Below are 20,436 nucleotides of genomic sequence, written 5' to 3' on the forward strand. Positions count from 1 at the left end.
TTTGTGTCGGCTTCCGAGTTTCTGTGTGCTATGATGAGGACCTGCCTTTAGGTACTGACCCCAAGTATTGAACTCAGTAAAGACTTATTGTGTCTCGACAGCAGCTGGCGTTGCAGGCTTTAGGCGTGTTAAGGGTTATGTTTGGAGTATTAGACTCCCAAGATTGATGCATAGCCGTCTGGCAGTGCAGGGTTAAGCTCTGTGCATATTAGTGTTGTCTTCTCAGTCTCCAGGCAACGGTGACATTACTGGGGGACGTCAGATCCGGGAGAGACCAAGAGATGTACTGAGAGACACCTGTGACAGTCAGAGACAAGGGGAACACTGACACAACTACCTGGGAGAGCCTAGGAAATACTGCAGAGAGAGTGGATGACGGAGGCTAGTCTATCCGAGAACATTACAGATCCCCAAAATTCATCCAAGTGCTTTTATCGAATCATCGAAAGGGGTAAGAAACAATTAGACCAATTAAGAGAGTAAAGAAGAGTACACTAACAATATTGTAACACTGTCTAATTTTGGAAGAGGACCATCTCATTTTAACAAGAAATTGAAAGTAAGAGAAATTTTTCGACATGAATTAAATATTTCATCAGACACCATTAGAAATAAGAATAATAGGAAATTAAGTCGTGGAATCCTCGGAAAAAGAGATAACATCAAAGACTTCAACCGTCTACAAAGAGACTGCCGAGTACCTGTGTCCATAGAAAAGAAAAGAATGACCTGTATAATATGACAGATGGAGAGAGACATCTACCGTGTGTGAAATTCATCACCTGGATCGGAGAGGTATGGAATGACACCTGTTAGACTGTGAAAGAATGACGAGAAGACGAAAAGGAGTCTGAGCCACCGAAAGATGTGGCTTTTTTTCTGAAAGAGAGACCAGGTGAGTGCAATAGAGCTTGAAAGGGGGATGAATGGGATTCCGAATTTGAAGCAGTACTCTTAAGGAAATGGAGAGGGGGTGTTAAAAAATAGACTTTCTGGAATTAGAACCACTACAGATAATAGAGCCAGAAATACTAGAAGAGGGATTTGATGGTTGTGGGAAGAGGAAAGGTGCCCGGTATTCATTGTGGTTTACAGAGAACAGGAAAGAGAAGAGGGCAACAGACCCAGAGAATCACCTTGAGAAATAGAGAAGGCGAAGAGGGGGAGGGAGGACAGCGAATGAAGCAGAAGCAGAGACTTACAATACTGTGAACGACTGAGTGTTACAGGGGAGCTCGACTGCGAGAGGGAATCATGGAAACACTAGACCATGAGATGCCGAAGACCTTGATGCTGCAATTTTGAATTGTATATTGGCAAAACGAGACTGAATCTTAGAAATCATTGGTGGTTACATAGGAGAAATTGACTGAGCTCAAAAGAATTTTATTTTTTCTTCATCAGGTCCTGCTAAGAACACCGTACAGAAGGTCTGGCATGCAGAAGTGCCTCATGGGATCATTAAAGTTGCTCACATGTAGGATACTCTAACACTACCTTCAGCCACTGGGCAATGAATTCTGAGCCAGGTACTCTTCACCCCTCGCCAAGGGGCTCCATACACCAGTCTCTAACAGGGTCCATCCATTCATCATCATCTGGCTCTATTTGCTCGGCGGATATCGGACGTGTCCTCTCCTCAAATGTACGTAGGCTGCATGGAGCTCTGAACAGACTCTTAAGTGACCCTGAGCGGGAACAGCTTTTGCACTGTTTGAGACTTTACCACTCTCGGAGAAATGTGTTTGACCTGGTGAGGACACTGCGCCTTATATTGCGCCCCCAGGACCAGAGGCAACTTTTCCCTATGCTGCGTCTTGTTATCCCACGGTCTGACCAATTACTATTTGACCAGTATACTTCAGAGGGGTTGTATATAAAGGATTTGACCCCTGGATCCTCTGGATTTAGTGGGATTTTATGTGATGGGGTTTCAGCATTTAGTACCCCAATTTCAGGAACAACTGCTGCTTTCACTTCACCATTGCCAGGCACAAACCTTGCCTTTAGTACCACAACAACAGGAAATGCTCCTTCTTATAGCAATTCAAGACAAGGGATAAATCCTGGATTTAGCCCTATAATATCACAGACAGTTCCCGGATTTAGCCCTTCGGTACCAGGGACAGCTCCTGCCTTTAGCAATCAATCATTTAGTCCTAGCTTGGTATCTGGAGCTTCATATCCTGGAGCATCATCAGGGTTCAGCCACCAAAGCTCCACATCTGCTGACACCAAACCCGATGTTAGACAGGTTATACTTAAAAGAAGCAAAAACCAAGAGGGTCTTGGATTCAGTATTCGTGGTGGCGTAGAACATGGTATTGGTATTTATGTGTCGCTGGTTGAACCTGGTTCTTTGGCAGAAACAGAAGGACTGAAAATTGGAGACCAGATTATAAAAGCGAATGGGCGATCACTTGACAGAGTCACCCACAGTGAGGCGGTTAAGGTAAGTTACTTTTAACTATTTCTCTCACTTGTAGACCACGTTCCTACAAGTATGTCTATCAAGGTGTCAACCCAAAAAAAGTTCAATGACTGAGTGGTGCCAGACTGTGACAGATTAATGTACAGGTATCTTCCATGACGTCTATGTCAGAGGCATTACTCATCTATTTAATCCCCTTATGCTCCTGCCTTCCGCTCCAGTGGTCTCCACTGGCCCTATAACAATAACATCATGTCCATCATTGCAGCCAATAACTAGCCTGAGCTACTGTTTGTTGTACAAACCGTCAATTGGCTGCAATAGTGATGTATATGGTGGACATGACGTCAGCGTTACAAGACCATCAGAGACCACCGAAGCGTTAGCGCTGGAACTTCAGAGGTTTAAGAAGGTGACTAAAACGTATTTTATTATGTAATACAGTTTCCTGCCTTTAAATATTAGAAAAAATAAATAATATAAATAATACAAATTCTGTAAGGCAATAAAGTAGTCTATTTCTATTATAAATTGTCTATTTGATAAACTCTCTATGTGTTCAGAAATACCTTATAGCCATCCCTGAAATGTATTCCCTTAATATCTGCATTTTAATGTGACAGCTGAGATGCTATTTGTTCAACAACATGACAAAACATTTGTAGATATATATGTAAATTATACCTTTACAAGCCTGAGCATGTGTTGGTGTGCTTCACTTCAGAGTATGGTTGCTGTTTTTGTATGTTTTGTGCTTTGTTGGATTAGGTTTATCATAGCTTTCAAAAAAGAATGAAATTTTGACAACTAAATACTGTGCTTTCTGTGAAATAGAATACATTATGATGTCCTAATTCAGAAAAGCAAGTGCCCCGATTTAAAAAAAAAAAAAAGCCCCTTGAAATGAAGGTTGAGGGGTCAAAAAGGAGCACTTATAAAGCATATGATGCATCTGATACTCAGTCAGTCTATCAGTAAGTAAAAAATTAACACATCTTATTTGCCTCTTTTTGCCTGCTGGTTGAAAAATGCACTAGATTTTAGAAATCATATATAGAAATAAAACAAAAAATAAAAGGTTCATGACAATGTAACATGCAGGCACGGGCAAATATCTATGCCCAGAAAGAATACAGTATAAGTTGGAGCAGAGGGAAGTCCTCAGTGTCCAGAATGCTGGGGATAAATAGTCCACAATACAGACTATGCCATTACCGGGGCATGAGGTAGTATAACTAGATCCAAAAGAAAGTAGCTAACACCTAACATTTGCCAAGAACACCATTTCCATGATACAACCTAAGGAAGAGAGCAGACAAAAGGTGTGGGAGAAAGAAAAGGGAGCCATCACGGACCTGACAATCACCCAAGAGATCACGTGGTGGTCCATTTTATTAGAATGACACCAATTGTGATGAGGTAGACTGATATAACCTGGCACTCCTAAGATCAAGTGCAAAAGGAACATACTGTTTTTGTAATTACCCATGGAGTGTGCCCCATATAGATCAGGTTGGAAAAAAACAGTGAAATTAAGTGTTGATTCAGTGGGTAAGACCCTCCAACGTTGGCTTTGTATCAGTGTTCATTGGTGGGTGGGGATCTGCAGATTACCATTGTACGTGTGTTGCGGCCTGTAGGTAGTGGAGGGTGACAAACTGGATCATATTGAATATTAAAACTAATGGTTCCTCTGGAATTGCCACGCCAGTGATTTTGTTAAGGCCTTAAAGAGGACATGTCGCTTGCTACAAAATAGAGTTAAATACCATCTAAAAATCCCTGAGCTCCCTTGATTCTGATGCTTGCTTCCATTTTGCGCTGCATCACTCCATGGCAGAGATATTCACATTTGTTTCTCCTGGAGCACACTATATGAAATCTCTTGTTTACCCTCCAACTGGGCGTTTCTTCACAGTCTTCTCTCCCAAATGCTGCCAATCACATCTCAGCAGCTGATCTATCAGTCTTATCAGATTTAGATGCTGAGGTCTGATTGGCATAATTGGAGAAGGAGCAGTGAAAGCACACAACCCCAGAGAAGACTCTAAAGCCCAGTTAGACTGAAAAGTGGAGATTTCACATACTGTGCTGCAGAAGAAACAAATGTGATATCTTAGCAAAGGAGAGACGCAGAACAAAATGAAAAAGAGCAGCAGAATCAAGGGAGCTTAGGGATTTTTTACAGGTCCTCTTTAACATCAATAGGGTCTATTTATCTACACTTGCCTCCAATTCATATAATGAATAATAACATACTTGTTGTCAACATTAGTTATTGAAGTCTGTGTAAGAAACAAATGTATTGCAATGTAAAATGACAAGTATGCAATTACAAGAAGACCTTCCATTTGCCCTGTGTAACCATATGTCTGTACAGAAAAAAATCCTCGTATTGATGCTCATTTGACTTATTCTATTCCAATACTTATTACACTGGCATTCTGGGAAATATAAGAGCCAATCTGAACAAGCAAAATATTTGGTATATGGTTGGATTGTTGGCTTTTGGTAAACTCTGAGTCAATGATCATAGCATTGGCCAATGTAAAGATCATCGAAAGGTTAGGATCTATGCAAGTCATGACTGACGCATTATAAGACCACATGTGCATAACAGCCTCTTAGGACTATAGAGATGTGGTTCCTCAGGATTGAGGAGCCATGCATACAAGGATAGGGATAAGGAGCCATGCATACCAGGATAGGGATAAGGAGCCATGCATACCAGGATAGGAATGAGGAGCCATGCATACAAGTATAGGGATAAGGAGCCATGCATACAAGGATAGGGATAAGGAGCCATGCATACAAGGATAGGGATAAGGAGCCATGCATACAAGAATGGGGATAAGGAGCCATGCATACCAGGATAGGGATGAGGAGCCATGCATACAAGGATAGGGATAAGGAGCCATGCATACCAGGATAGGGATAAGGAGCCATGCATACCAGGATAGGGATAAGGAGCCATGCAGACAAGGATGGGGATGATGAGCCATGCATACCAGGATAGGTTTACTCCCTCCTGAAACCTAAAGTACAGGCCCCCATCACCAACCTCAGCGGTGAGGATCTGGCCACGTATTTCTTAGAAAAAATCAACCACATCCATCAGGATATCTCAGCGCAATCTCCTCAGTGCCTGGATCCCCTTCCCTGCCGCACATCAAGCTCACTAGACATCTTTGAGCCTGTTTCAGAAGAAGAAGTTTCCAAGCTCCTCGCTTCTGCTCGGCCTACAATGTGCAACAGTGACCCCATTCCTTCACATATCCTGCAGTCTCTCTCACCAGTGGTCACCACTCACCTGACTAAAATATTTAACTTCTCTCTTTCTTCCGGTATCTTTCCCTCCTCATTTAAACATGCCATCATAACCCCTTTACTTAAAAATCCATCCCTGGACCAGAACTGCACTGCTAACTACAGACCTGTCTCTAACCTTTCCTTCATCTCAAAACTCCTGGAATGCTTGGTCCACTCCCATCTAATCCGCTATCTCTCGGATAACTCTCTTTTTGACCCCTTACAATCTGGTTTCCGCTCTTTACACTCCACTGAAACTGCCCTCACTAAAGTCTCTAATGATCTACTAACAGCTAAACCTAAAGGTCATTGCTCTCTGCTGATTCTCCTGGATCTTTCTGCCGCATTTGACACTGTGGATCACCAGCTCCTCCTCACTATGCTCCGCTCTATAGGCCTCAAGGACACAGCCCTCTCCTGGTTCTCCCCCTACCTCTCTGACCGCTCCTTCACTCCGGCTCCTCTTCCTCTCCTTGTCCCCTTAGGCTACTTTCACACTAGCGTCGTACGACGCACAACGAATTGCGTCGTTGCGACGTACCGACGCTAGCAGTGAATGCGCCGCACAACGGGGCAGCGGATGCTGTTTTTAAGCACATCCGCTGCCCCACTGTGAGGTGCGGGGAGGAGGGGGCGGAAATGCTGGACACACGACGCACCAAAAAACGTTACATGCAACGTTTTTTGGTGGCAACGGTCCGACGCAGCACGACGCAACCGTCGCACGACGGTTGCGACGTGTGGCAATGCGTCGCACTGCGTCGCTCATGCTAGTCTATGGAGAAAAAACGCATCCTGCAAGCACTTTTGCAGGATGCGTTTTTTCTACAAAACGACGCATACCGACGTGCAGTGCACGCGCTAGTGTGAAAGTAGCCTTACTATCGGGGTTCCACAAGGCTCAGTCCTAAGCCCCCTCCTCTTCTCTCTATACACGGCCCCTATTGGACAAACAATTAGCAGATTTGGGTTCCAGTACCATCTCTATGCTGATGACACCCAATTATACACTTCTTCCCCCGACATCACCCCTACCCTAATTCAAAATACCAAGGATTGTCTATCTGCTGTCTCTAACATCATGTCCTCCCTCTACCTGAAACTAAATCTCTCCAAAACTGAACTTCTTGTGTTTCTCCCTTCTACTAACCTCACTCTACCCAACATCAAAATTACCCTGGAGGGTTCAACCATAACTCCCAAGCAGCATGCCCGCTGTCTTGGGGTCATATTCGACACTGAACTTTCCTTTACTCCCTATATCCGATCACTCACTCGTTCTTGTCACCTGCATCTTAAAAACATCTCCAGAATCCGACCTTTTCTCACCATTGAAACTGCTAAGACTCTTATTGTCGCTCTTATTCATTCTCGTCTGGAGTACTGCCACTCTCTTCTAATCGGTCTCCCTCTTACCAAACTGTAATAATTATAGGGGATAACTCAGGAGACTCTTTGCATGGAACAAGACAACTACAGGACACAGTTTTATAAGTGGTAAAGTCTATATTATCACACAGTGATTCAAACAGGTGCAGAGAGAAACTCAAGTGCACAACACTTGGTGTAAATATTAAATGCAGCTTAGCAGTCTATTGGAAACTTCAGAGGAAAATGCAATCACGCAGAAAGTCTATGAAGCACAATTATTCTTGAGGATACTTGACACGAATAAGTCCTTGTTTTAGTCCAAACACAGATAGATATGCTTATAAGTCAGTTCAAGTAATATCTTAGCTCAACCAGGGAGGCCTGGGTAATAGTCTCAGGTTTTTGCAGAGCAGCAACAGCTTACATGTCCAGCAAATGCAGATGGAAGTAAACATGAGCAGCAGATGAAGGAGGATTACTGGAAACTAGTGAATGCAGCAGGAAGTCAGAGCAGAGTAGCAGGATCACCACACAGGTTCACAGGAGCAGGTATATAGCCAGGGAGCCACCAGGGTCAGGAGCTGGATGCAAGGCAGAATACTCTAACACAGACTGAAGGCTGGGGTGGAGTTTTATAGCAGGAAGACACAGTGCACATGAGACCAAATACGCCATCTTGGAAAAGGGCAGTAATGCACAAAAGGTAATAAAAAATGTTCAGAGTCCTGACATTACTCCCTCCTTAGAAGCGGCCTCAGGACGATCCTGGACCTGGTTTCTCAGGGAATCTCTGATGAAAACGAGAAATCTTCTGTTGGGCATTGATGTTTTCCACAGGTTCCCAAGAGTCTTCCTCAGGGGGATATCCCTGCCATCTTATCAGATATTGAAGCCAATTCCTGCGAATCCTGGAATCAATAATTTCCTCCACCACAAATTGTTCTTGCCCATCAATCACCACAGGCTGCGAAGGTGGCACAACACGTCCCTGGAAGGTATTAGGAGATACAGGCTTTAGTAAAGATACATGAAAAACTGGGTGTACCATCATAGTCCTAGGCAGCTTCAGCCAGCAGGCCACAGAGCTCACAATACCGTTGATCTTGAAAGGGCCAATGAATTTCTGTCCAAGTTTTTGTGAAGGAACGTTTAACTTCAGATTCTTAGTTGCTAACCACACGGAATCTCCTACCTTGAACATGGGTGCAGGTTTACGGAATCTATCAGTCGATCTCTTATAACGTTCTTGAGCTGTGGTCAGGGATTCCTTCAGAACCTCCAGATTTTGCCTCATCGCAGTCAGCCTTTCCTCCACTGCGGGAACCGGAGAATTAATTGGAGACCTAGGTAAGATACACGGATGATAACCCAGATTGGCAAAGAAAGGTGTAAATTTAGTGGAGGCACTCTGAGAATTGTTATATGAAAATTCGGCTAACGGCAGCAACTCCAACCAATCATCCTGGAGATGGCTGACATAGCATCTTAGATATTGTTCCAGCGTCTGGTTGGTACGCTCAGTCTGACCATTTGTCTGGGGATGGTAAGCGGAAGAGAGGCAGACATTAATATTGAGTGCAGAGCAAAACCCCTTCCAGAATCTTGAAGTGAACAGTACTCCACGGTCAGAGATGATCTCATCCGGAACCCCATGCAACCGAAAGACATTCTGTATAACCAAGTTCACTGTATCTTTAGCTGAGGGGAGGCCGGTGCACGGAACAAAATGAGCAGCTTTAGTCAGGTGATCAACTACCACAACCTATTCAAGCGTGCTTTGAAAACCCATCTCTTCAAACATGCCTACCACATCAACTACTCAGTAAACTAACTTTGCCCTGTTCCCTCCTTCCAAATATTACTCTGAATCTGCACCCTACTATACATCTGTCTTCATACCCTCCATGCACATGATAACTGCACTTAAACACACGGGCTGATGACCGGATCATGCAGCTTTGTATGAAAATCCCTATTTATTATAATTGCCAGACCTGAAATAACAAGCACTTTTCACCTATTGTGTCCCCCCCATTTCCTTGTAGATTGTAAGCTTGCGAGCAGGGACCTCACTCCTAATGTCACTGTTTAAATTGCCTTAACTCATCCCGAATTTATTGTTTGTACATCTCCCCGCTTAATTGTAAAGTTCTGCGGAATATGTTGGCGCTATATAAATAAAAATTATTATTATTATTAGGTTTGAGGGGACAATGCATACCCGGCTTATAGTCGAGTCAATACATTTTCCCAGTTTTAACCCCTTAATGACCGCCAATACGTTTTTTAACTGACCTAAGATATGTCACGCTCGCACCCAGACTGATTGGCGCGGGCGTGCGGGGGAGTGGCCCCCCTGTGCCACAGACCAGATTACTCTGGAAGGGGCATAACTAAGTAGCTTCCTCGGTATTCGCTGGAGCCTCTGATGGTGAGGTCAGACTTGTGCGGCAGAAAGCTACCAGGTGCTACTCCAGGGTGGTGTCTGGCTGTGGCTGCTGATCCCACTGGAGAACGGAACATAGACAGGCAAGTGGGCATGGCTGGCACTCTGACAGACAGGCGGGCACGGCTGGGACACAGGCAGGCAGACGGGTACAACAGAGACACTGGCAGGCAGGCTGGCTCTCTGGTAGGCAGGCAGGTGCGGCTGGCTCTCTGGCAGGACAGGCGGACAAGGCTGGTACACTGGAAGAACCGGTAGGGACTTAAGAATAGGTAGAGAAAGACCACAAGAGCAGATGCAGAGCGAAAGCACAGGAGCTAGAGCCAAGAACAGTAGTAGTAGTAATACACCACCAGAGGTGTTTTTGTGTGTTGTGCAGCTTTTTATATATAGACTGCTCAAAAAAATAAAGGGAACACTAAAATCCGCCATCCTAGATATCACTGAATGAAATATTCCAGTTGTAAATCTTTATTCAGTATATAGTAAAATGTGTTGAGAACAATAAAACATAAAAATTATCAATGTAAATCACAACTAATATCCCACGGAGGTCTGGAGTTGGAATGATGCTCAAAATCAAAGTTGAAAATGAAGTTACAGGCTGATCCAACTTCAGTGGAAATGCCTCAAAACAAGGAAATGATGCTCAGTAGTGTGTGTGTGTGTGGCCTCCACGTGCCTGTATGACCTCCCTACAATGCCTGGGCATGCTTCTGATGAGGCGGCGGATGGTCTCCTGAGGGATCTGCTCCCAGACCTGGACTAAAGCATCCGTTAACTCCTGGACAGTCTGTGGTGCAACATGACGTTGGTGGATGGTGCGAGACATGATGTCCCAGATGTGTTCAATCGGATTCAGGTCTGGGGAATGGATAGGCTAGTCCATAGCTTCAATGCCTTCATCTTGCAGGAACTGCTGACACACTCCAGCCACATGAGGTCTGGCATTGCCCTGCATTAGGAGGAACCCAGGGCCAACCTCACCAGCATATGGTCTCACAAGGGGTCTGATGATCTCATCTCGGTACCTAATGGCAGTCAGGCTACCTCTGGCGAGCACATGAGGGCTGTGCGGCCCTCCAAGAAATGCCACCCCACACCATTACTGACCCACTGCCAAACCGGTCATGCTGAAGGATGCTGCAGGCAGCAGATCACTCTCCACGGCGTCTCCAGATTCTGTCATGTCTGTAACATGTGCTCAGTGTGAACCTGCTTTCATCTGTGAAGAGCACAGGACCCAGTTGCGAATTTGCCAATCCTGGTGTTCTGTGGTAAATGCCGAGCGTCCTGCACAGAGTTGGGCTGTGAGCACAACCCCATCTGTGGACATCGGGTACTTAGACCATCCTCATGGAGTTGATTTCTAACTGTTTGTGCAGACATATGCACATTTGTGGCCTGCTGGAGGTCATTTCGCAGGGCTCTGGCAGTGCTCCTCCTGTTCCTCCTTGTTCCTACTTGCACAAAGGCTGAGGTAGCGGTCCTGCTGCTGGGTTGTTGCCCTCCTACGGCCCCCTCCACGTGTCCTGGTGTATTGGCCTGTCTCCTGGTAGCGCCTCCAGCCTCTGGACACTACGCTGACAGACAAAGCAAACCTTCTTGCCACAGCTCCCATTGATGTGCCATCCTGGATGAGCTGCACTACCTGAGCCACTTGAGTGGGTTGTAGAGTCTGTCTCATGCTACCACGAGTGTGAAAGCACAACCAACATTCAAAAGTGACCAAAACATCAGCCAGAAAGCATTGGTACTGAGATGTGGTCTGTGGTCCCCACCTGCAGAACCACTCCTTTATTGAGTGTGTCTTGATACTTGCCAATAATTTCCATCTGTTGTCTATTCCATTTGCACAACAGCATGTGAAATTGATTGTCAATCAGTGTTACTTCCTAAGTGGACAGTTTGATTTCACAGAAGTTTGTTTTACTTGGAGTTATATTCTGTTTCCTTTATTTTTTTGAGCAGTGTATGTCTTTGCATATGTATCCCTTTGCCTAGATGTCCTGTAGGTGTGAATAGCGTGGATAACAATACCTAAATTTAGATTTCTGAATATTACTAGTTGTTCTTGATGAATAGATGTTGCTTGTGCCTGGCAACAACTTCGCACACTTTTATATGGAATCCCTTAGAACTAAAATATGTGTACAGATGTTACAGGCTGTTTGGTGTCTAGAGAATGTTGCGCCAATACCATGCATAATAGCTACCACAAATCCCCAGCCATATGTAAATGAGTCATTAGCTGATGTTGCTTAATGTATTAATTGTAACAACTTTACAGTGACTAGGATACATTAACATCCTAATAACATTGCAGTTAAGAAACCGCATTGTTTTTATTGCTCGCATTGTAGTGTTTTCTATCCCATTATCTTCAATGGTGAAAAACATGGCTGGGGACGCCATATGTTAAAACAACGATCACATTGTTATTGGGATAGTCGTTTCCCATAAAAACATTTTCAGGAACGTTTCTTTTAGAACAATTTGTTTAAAAAACAGAGTTTTGCTGAACCATTATCAGGACAAGTGAACGTTCCCATATGGGATGAAGTACCAGCGAAATAGCAAATAAAGGAATATACGGACATTAAACCAAATATCTCCACATGTAAAACAGATACATAACTGCCATAGTGACTATGGTCCTAGTAAGCAACTTTGTAATGGATCTTACCTATGTATGAATGAATGCACATTTTTTTCAGACCATAACGCATAATTTATGCCTATGGCTGGTCTATGAGGAATAGTGCAGCCACACAGGGCTGAAAGCTAATGCTTGCGACTGCTATCATACTTAATATTGATGTTTATAGCGATTTTTTTTAGATATCATATACGGTATTTAGTATTATTATTATTTGAACACTGTATGGTGATACTACCTTTTGGGCACGGTAGAGATTATTTTTGCTGTACATACTGTTGGTAGCACTGTTAGATATCATTCAAAACATTCACAGGACCATAGCGCAGCAGTCACCTGAGTCGTTTATGATGGCCAGACCACTTCTCTGCGAACACCATCCTACCTCCCGGAATCCCCAGAGCCTCTTCTCATTTGTAGACCCGGTGTGACATGGACATGACATCACATGGAGCCTATTATTAAGGAGAGGCGCCAGAGATTCCAGCAGATAAGAGGAGAGGAGGTTCACATAGAATCATAGAATGGTAGAGTTGGAAGGGACCTCCTGGGTCATCTGGTCCAACCCCCTGCTCAATGCAAGATTCACTTAATCATCTCAGACAGATGTCTGTACAGCCAGTTTGATGACTTCAATTGAAGGAGAACTCACCTCCTCTCGTGACAGCCTGTTCCACTCATTGATCACCATCACTGTCAAAAAGTTTGTTCTAATATCTAATCTGTATCTTCTCCCTTTCAGTTTCATCCCATTGCTTCTAGGTTTTTTTGTTCAAATGAGAATAAAGCTGATCCCTCTACAATGTGACAGCCCTCAATATATTTGTAGACATCTATTAAGTCTCCTCTCATTCTTCTCTTTTGCAAGCTAAACATTCCTAAATCCTCTAACCGTTCTTCGTAGGACATACTTTGCAGTCTGGTCACCGTTCTGGTCGCTCTTCTCTGAATTTGCTCTATTTTGTTCATGTCTTCTTTTTAAATGCGGTGCCCAAAACTGGACACAGTATTCCAGATGAGGTCTGACCAAGGAGGAGTAGAGGGGATACCGTATATAATCGAGTATAAGCCGACCCGAGTATAAGCCGACCCCCCTAATTTTGCCACAAAAAACTGGGAAAACTTATTGACTCGAGTATAAGCCTAGGGTAGGAAATGCAGCAGCTACCGGTGAATTTCAAAAATAAAAATAGATGCTCCATACCGTTCATTATTGCCCCATAGATGCTCCATATAAAGCTGTGCCACATATAATGCTCCATACCGTTGATTATTGCCCCATAGATGCTCCATATAAAGCTGTGCCATATAGAATGCTCTGCACCGTTCATTATGGCCCCATAGATGCTCCATATAAATCTGTGCCATATATATAGGTCTGCACCGTTCATTATGACCCCAAAGATGCTCCATAGAAAGCTGTGCCATATAGAATGCTCTGCACCGTTCATTATGGCCCCATAGATGCTCCATATAAAGCTGTGCCATATATAATGCTCTGCACCGTTCATTATGGCCCCATAGATGCTCCATAGAAAGCTGTGCCATATATAATGCTCTGCACCGTTGATTATTGCCCCATAGATACTCCATATAAAGCTGTGCAATATATAATGCTGCTGCTGCTGCTGCAATAAAAAAATCACATACTCACCTCTCTTCGCTCAGGACGCCGGCGCTTTCAATTTTTACCTGCTCCTCGTGCGGCTCCGTCTCCAGCACTGACGCTCAGCAGAGGGCGCGCACTGACTACGTCACCGCGCCCTCTGACCTGAGCGTCACAGCCAGAGGACGCTGATGACTGAGCACCACCGGAACGAGGAGCGGTAAATATCGCGCAGCGCTCCCCTCCCCGTATACTTACCTGCTCCTGGCGCGGTCCCTGCTTCTTCCACCGCTGCATCTTCTTCCTGTATTGAGCGGTCACCGTTACCGCTCATTGCAGTCATGAATATGCGGCTCCACCTCTATGGGAGGTGGAGCCGCATATTCATGACTGTAATGAGCGGGACCATGTGACCGCTCAGTACAGGAAGAAGATGCAGCGCTGGAAGAAGCAGGGACTGCAGGGACCGCGCCGGGAGTAGATGAGTATAACTAGACAGCCCCCGCTCCCCCTCCCCTGCAGACCCCCGGGTATGACTCGAGTATAAGCCGAGAGGGGGACTTTCAGCCCCCAAAAATGGGCTGAAAATCTCGACTTATACTCGAGTATATACGGTAATTACTTCACGTGATCTAGACTGTATGATTCTCTTAATGCATCCTAGAACTGTGTTTTCCTTTTTTGCTGCTGCATCACACTGTTGACTCATGTGCAGTCTGTGATCTATTAGTATACCCAAGTCTTTTTCATATGTGCTGTTGCTTAGCCATATTTATCCCATTCTCTATATACTTTTTTTCCATTTTTCTTTCATCTTCTGTAAGCAAAACAAACTCCTCACTGGTGCTGTTCACACTACAAATGTTGCTATAGCAGAATGTGTCTTCTCTACAAGCAAGAATTCATTTTGCCTGTTCACTCTTGTTAATTATGTACTTGCCAATGACCAACAGTTAACTTTTTGCATACAACTCTGTCTTTAACCATTTGTTTGCTGTAAGTCCTGGACTGTCTATACATATACAGTTACTCTGAATGTCTACACTCCTGGCTCTGTTTCTACTGATGTTACCTTCTATGCTTGTCTGCATGCCATCCAGCACACCCAGCTGTCTCGGGTCTTGCTGATATACGTGCCATCTGGCAAGTCCTTCTGCTGTGACACTGCCTTTGGTCCGTGTTGATCACCCTGACCTACGGGTTTGATAATCCACTCATAACGATCAATATCATATTGGTGTTGGTCCGACACCCAGCAGCCCCACCGATCAGCTTTTCAGCTTTTACAGCTCTCTTGAATAAGACTTGTTCTCTAGTACCTGGCAGCGGCCACTACACAGTAAATAGAGCCACTGCGGTGACAGTTTCTGTGTTTTAATCTAGCCACTGATAGATTTTGGGATAGGTAATCAATATCTTATGACTGAACAACCCCTTTACTTGCAATATATTTCACATAAGATTTATCGACTTCATTTGTTATAGAGGTGTACAGTGCCTTACTGCATATCCAAAAAGCTCTGCATCTATTTATTTGTATATAAAATCTAAATTTTTTTTTTTTTTGCTTCCAGGATAGAATATCTCTTACATTTAGGATTTGACAGAGTAAGGAGCCACAGGAGGTCCTATGTGTTACCATAAGAACTCCTGCACACGGCTCTGTTGTACTGCATGAGACCGAAGATGACAAATATATTATAAAACCTCACAGATAATCCTGATACAGATATGGAAAACCTCAAAGATCACCCTCATAGTATAGGCTGCCATTGTTGCTAGCAAGTATTTTGTGATTTTTTTTACGTATTACACACACTTTTATCTCATTTCCCAGGAGCCTTATTATACTAGAAATAATACATTTAGCTTCTATAACTTTTGCACGACAGCAGCAAATAGGGAAACACAATATTAATTAAAATATGATCCATTAGTCCCAAAAAGTGCTTTATATCTGGGCAATAAGCCAGGAAATTTTAATAATCGCTGCTCTCCTACAACTTATCAAAGATAAGACATTTTAAAATTGACTGAACACCTAATTAAGGGCAGCACATAATAAAGCTTTGTACTAAAGCAGATGTTCATATTTCCGCACCCTCACCCTGCTGGTTAACTCCTGGACAGTCTGTGGTGCAACATGACGTTGGTGGATGGTGCGAGACATGATGTCCCAGATGTGTTCAATCGGATTCAGGTCTGGGGAATGGATAGGCTAGTCCATAGCTTCAATGCCTTCATCTTGCAGGAACTGCTGACACACTCCAGCCACATGAGGTCTGGCATTGCCCTGCATTAGGAGGAACCCAGGGCCAACCTCACCAGCATATGGTCTCACAAGGGGTCTGATGATCTCATCTCGGTACCTAATGGCAGTCAGGCTACCTCTGGCGAGCACATGAGGGCTGTGCGGCCCTCCAAGAAATGCCACCCCACACCATTACTGACCCACTGCCAAACCGGTCATGCTGAAGGATGCTGCAGGCAGCAGATCACTCTCCACGGCGTCTCCAGATTCTGTCATGTCTGTAACATGTGCTCAGTGTGAACCTGCTTTCATCTGTGAAGAGCACAGGACCCAGTTGCGAATTTGCCAATCCTGGTGTTCTGTGGTAAATGCCGAGCGTCCTGCACAGAGTTGGGCTGTGAGCACAACCCCATCTGTGGACATCGGGTACTTAGACCATCCTCATGGAGTTGATTTCTAACTGTTTGTGCAGACATATGCACATTTGTGGCCTGCTGGAGGTCATTTCGCAGGGCTCTGGCAGTGCTCCTCCTGTTCCTCCTTGTTCCTACTTGCACAAAGGCTGAGGTAGCGGTCCTGCTGCTGGGTTGTTGCCCTCCTACGGCCCCCTCCACGTGTCCTGGTGTATTGGCCTGTCTCCTGGTAGCGCCTCCAGCCTCTGGACACTACGCTGACAGACAAAGCAAACCTTCTTGCCACAGCTCCCATTGATGTGCCATCCTGGATGAGCTGCACTACCTGAGCCACTTGAGTGGGTTGTAGAGTCTGTCTCATGCTACCACGAGTGTGAAAGCACAACCAACATTCAAAAGTGACCAAAACATCATCAACCAGAAAGCATTGGTACTGAGATGTGGTCTGTGGTCCCCACCTGCAGAACCACTCCTTTATTGAGTGTGTCTTGATACTTGCCAATAATTTCCATCTGTTGTCTATTCCATTTGCACAACAGCATGTGAAATTGATTGTCAATCAGTGTTACTTCCTAAGTGGACAGTTTGATTTCACAGAAGTTTGTTTTACTTGGAGTTATATTCTGTTTCCTTTATTTTTTTGAGCAGTGTATGTCTTTGCATATGTATCCCTTTGCCTAGATGTCCTGTAGGTGTGAATAGCGTGGATAACAATACCTAAATTTAGATTTCTGAATATTACTAGTTGTTCTTGATGAATAGATGTTGCTTGTGCCTGGCAACAACTTCGCACACTTTTATATGGAATCCCTTAGAACTAAAATATGTGTACAGATGTTACAGGCTGTTTGGTGTCTAGAGAATGTTGCGCCAATACCATGCATAATAGCTACCACAAATCCCCAGCCATATGTAAATGAGTCATTAGCTGATGTTGCTTAATGTATTAATTGTAACAACTTTACAGTGACTAGGATACATTAACATCCTAATAACATTGCAGTTAAGAAACCGCATTGTTTTTATTGCTCGCATTGTAGTGTTTTCTATCCCATTATCTTCAATGGTGAAAAACATGGCTGGGGACGCCATATGTTAAAACAACGATCACATTGTTATTGGGATAGTCGTTTCCCATAAAAACATTTTCAGGAACGTTTCTTTTAGAACAATTTGTTTAAAAAACAGAGTTTTGCTGAACCATTATCAGGACAAGTGAACGTTCCCATATGGGATGAAGTACCAGCGAAATAGCAAATAAAGGAATATACGGACATTAAACCAAATATCTCCACATGTAAAACAGATACATAACTGCCATAGTGACTATGGTCCTAGTAAGCAACTTTGTAATGGATCTTACCTATGTATGAATGAATGCACATTTTTTTCAGACCATAACGCATAATTTATGCCTATGGCTGGTCTATGAGGAATAGTGCAGCCACACAGGGCTGAAAGCTAATGCTTGCGACTGCTATCATACTTAATATTGATGTTTATAGCGATTTTTTTTAGATATCATATACGGTATTTAGTATTATTATTATTTGAACACTGTATGGTGATACTACCTTTTGGGCACGGTAGAGATTATTTTTGCTGTACATACTGTTGGTAGCACTGTTAGATATCATTCAAAACATTCACAGGACCATAGCGCAGCAGTCACCTGAGTCGTTTATGATGGCCAGACCACTTCTCTGCGAACACCATCCTACCTCCCGGAATCCCCAGAGCCTCTTCTCATTTGTAGACCCGGTGTGACATGGACATGACATCACATGGAGCCTATTATTAAGGAGAGGCGCCAGAGATTCCAGCAGATAAGAGGAGAGGAGGTTCACATAGAATCATAGAATGGTAGAGTTGGAAGGGACCTCCTGGGTCATCTGGTCCAACCCCCTGCTCAATGCAAGATTCACTTAATCATCTCAGACAGATGTCTGTACAGCCAGTTTGATGACTTCAATTGAAGGAGAACTCACCTCCTCTCGTGACAGCCTGTTCCACTCATTGATCACCATCACTGTCAAAAAGTTTGTTCTAATATCTAATCTGTATCTTCTCCCTTTCAGTTTCATCCCATTGCTTCTAGGTTTTTTTGTTCAAATGAGAATAAAGCTGATCCCTCTACAATGTGACAGCCCTCAATATATTTGTAGACATCTATTAAGTCTCCTCTCATTCTTCTCTTTTGCAAGCTAAACATTCCTAAATCCTCTAACCGTTCTTCGTAGGACATACTTTGCAGTCTGGTCACCGTTCTGGTCGCTCTTCTCTGAATTTGCTCTATTTTGTTCATGTCTTCTTTTTAAATGCGGTGCCCAAAACTGGACACAGTATTCCAGATGAGGTCTGACCAAGGAGGAGTAGAGGGGATACCGTATATAATCGAGTATAAGCCGACCCGAGTATAAGCCGACCCCCCTAATTTTGCCACAAAAAACTGGGAAAACTTATTGACTCGAGTATAAGCCTAGGGTAGGAAATGCAGCAGCTACCGGTGAATTTCAAAAATAAAAATAGATGCTCCATACCGTTCATTATTGCCCCATAGATGCTCCATATAAAGCTGTGCCACATATAATGCTCCATACCGTTGATTATTGCCCCATAGATGCTCCATATAAAGCTGTGCCATATAGAATGCTCTGCACCGTTCATTATGGCCCCATAGATGCTCCATATAAATCTGTGCCATATATATAGGTCTGCACCGTTCATTATGACCCCAAAGATGCTCCATAGAAAGCTGTGCCATATAGAATGCTCTGCACCGTTCATTATGGCCCCATAGATGCTCCATATAAAGCTGTGCCATATATAATGCTCTGCACCGTTCATTATGGCCCCATAGATGCTCCATAGAAAGCTGTGCCATATATAATGCTCTGCACCGTTGATTATTGCCCCATAGATACTCCATATAAAGCTGTGCAATATATAATGCTGCTGCTGCTGCTGCAATAAAAAAATCACATACTCACCTCTCTTCGCTCAGGACGCCGGCGCTTTCAATTTTTACCTGCTCCTCGTGCGGCTCCGTCTCCAGCACTGACGCTCAGCAGAGGGCGCGCACTGACTACGTCACCGCGCCCTCTGACCTGAGCGTCACAGCCAGAGGACGCTGATGACTGAGCACCACCGGAACGAGGAGCGGTAAATATCGCGCAGCGCTCCCCTCCCCGTATACTTACCTGCTCCTGGCGCGGTCCCTGCTTCTTCCACCGCTGCATCTTCTTCCTGTATTGAGCGGTCACCGTTACCGCTCATTGCAGTCATGAATATGCGGCTCCACCTCTATGGGAGGTGGAGCCGCATATTCATGACTGTAATGAGCGGGACCATGTGACCGCTCAGTACAGGAAGAAGATGCAGCGCTGGAAGAAGCAGGGACTGCAGGGACCGCGCCGGGAGTAGATGAGTATAACTAGACAGCCCCCGCTCCCCCTCCCCTGCAGACCCCCGGGTATGACTCGAGTATAAGCCGAGAGGGGGACTTTCAGCCCCCAAAAATGGGCTGAAAATCTCGACTTATACTCGAGTATATACGGTAATTACTTCACGTGATCTAGACTGTATGATTCTCTTAATGCATCCTAGAACTGTGTTTTCCTTTTTTGCTGCTGCATCACACTGTTGACTCATGTGCAGTCTGTGATCTATTAGTATACCCAAGTCTTTTTCATATGTGCTGTTGCTTAGCCATATTTATCCCATTCTCTATATACTTTTTTTCCATTTTTCTTTCATCTTCTGTAAGCAAAACAAACTCCTCACTGGTGCTGTTCACACTACAAATGTTGCTATAGCAGAATGTGTCTTCTCTACAAGCAAGAATTCATTTTGCCTGTTCACTCTTGTTAATTATGTACTTGCCAATGACCAACAGTTAACTTTTTGCATACAACTCTGTCTTTAACCATTTGTTTGCTGTAAGTCCTGGA

At 44.1% G+C, this 20,436-nt stretch overlaps 1 protein-coding gene across 7 annotated transcripts in view; it reads left to right on the top strand.

Annotated features, from left to right (window-relative positions):
* Window positions 1–292: 292 nt before the first annotated feature.
* WHRN (whirlin) overlaps window positions 293–20,436 on the top strand; it is a 322,874-nt gene continuing 302,730 nt past the window's right edge. For 2 of the 7 annotated variants that reach the window (XM_077283715.1, XM_077283718.1), the window contains exons 1-2: window positions 293–895; window positions 1,405–2,452. In XM_077283715.1, the coding sequence (XP_077139830.1) occupies window positions 1,514–2,452 (939 nt within the window). In that variant the 5' untranslated portion in view covers window positions 293–895; window positions 1,405–1,513. Of the gene's footprint in view, window positions 896–917; window positions 2,453–2,783; window positions 2,844–20,436 lie in introns of those variants that run through there. The other 5 variants (XM_077283717.1, XM_077283719.1, XM_077283721.1 and 2 more) reach the window with 3 other exon arrangements.

Source organism: Ranitomeya variabilis, chromosome 2 (genome assembly GCF_051348905.1).
Source record: "Ranitomeya variabilis isolate aRanVar5 chromosome 2, aRanVar5.hap1, whole genome shotgun sequence".
NCBI classification, from domain to species: domain Eukaryota; kingdom Metazoa; phylum Chordata; class Amphibia; order Anura; family Dendrobatidae; genus Ranitomeya; species Ranitomeya variabilis.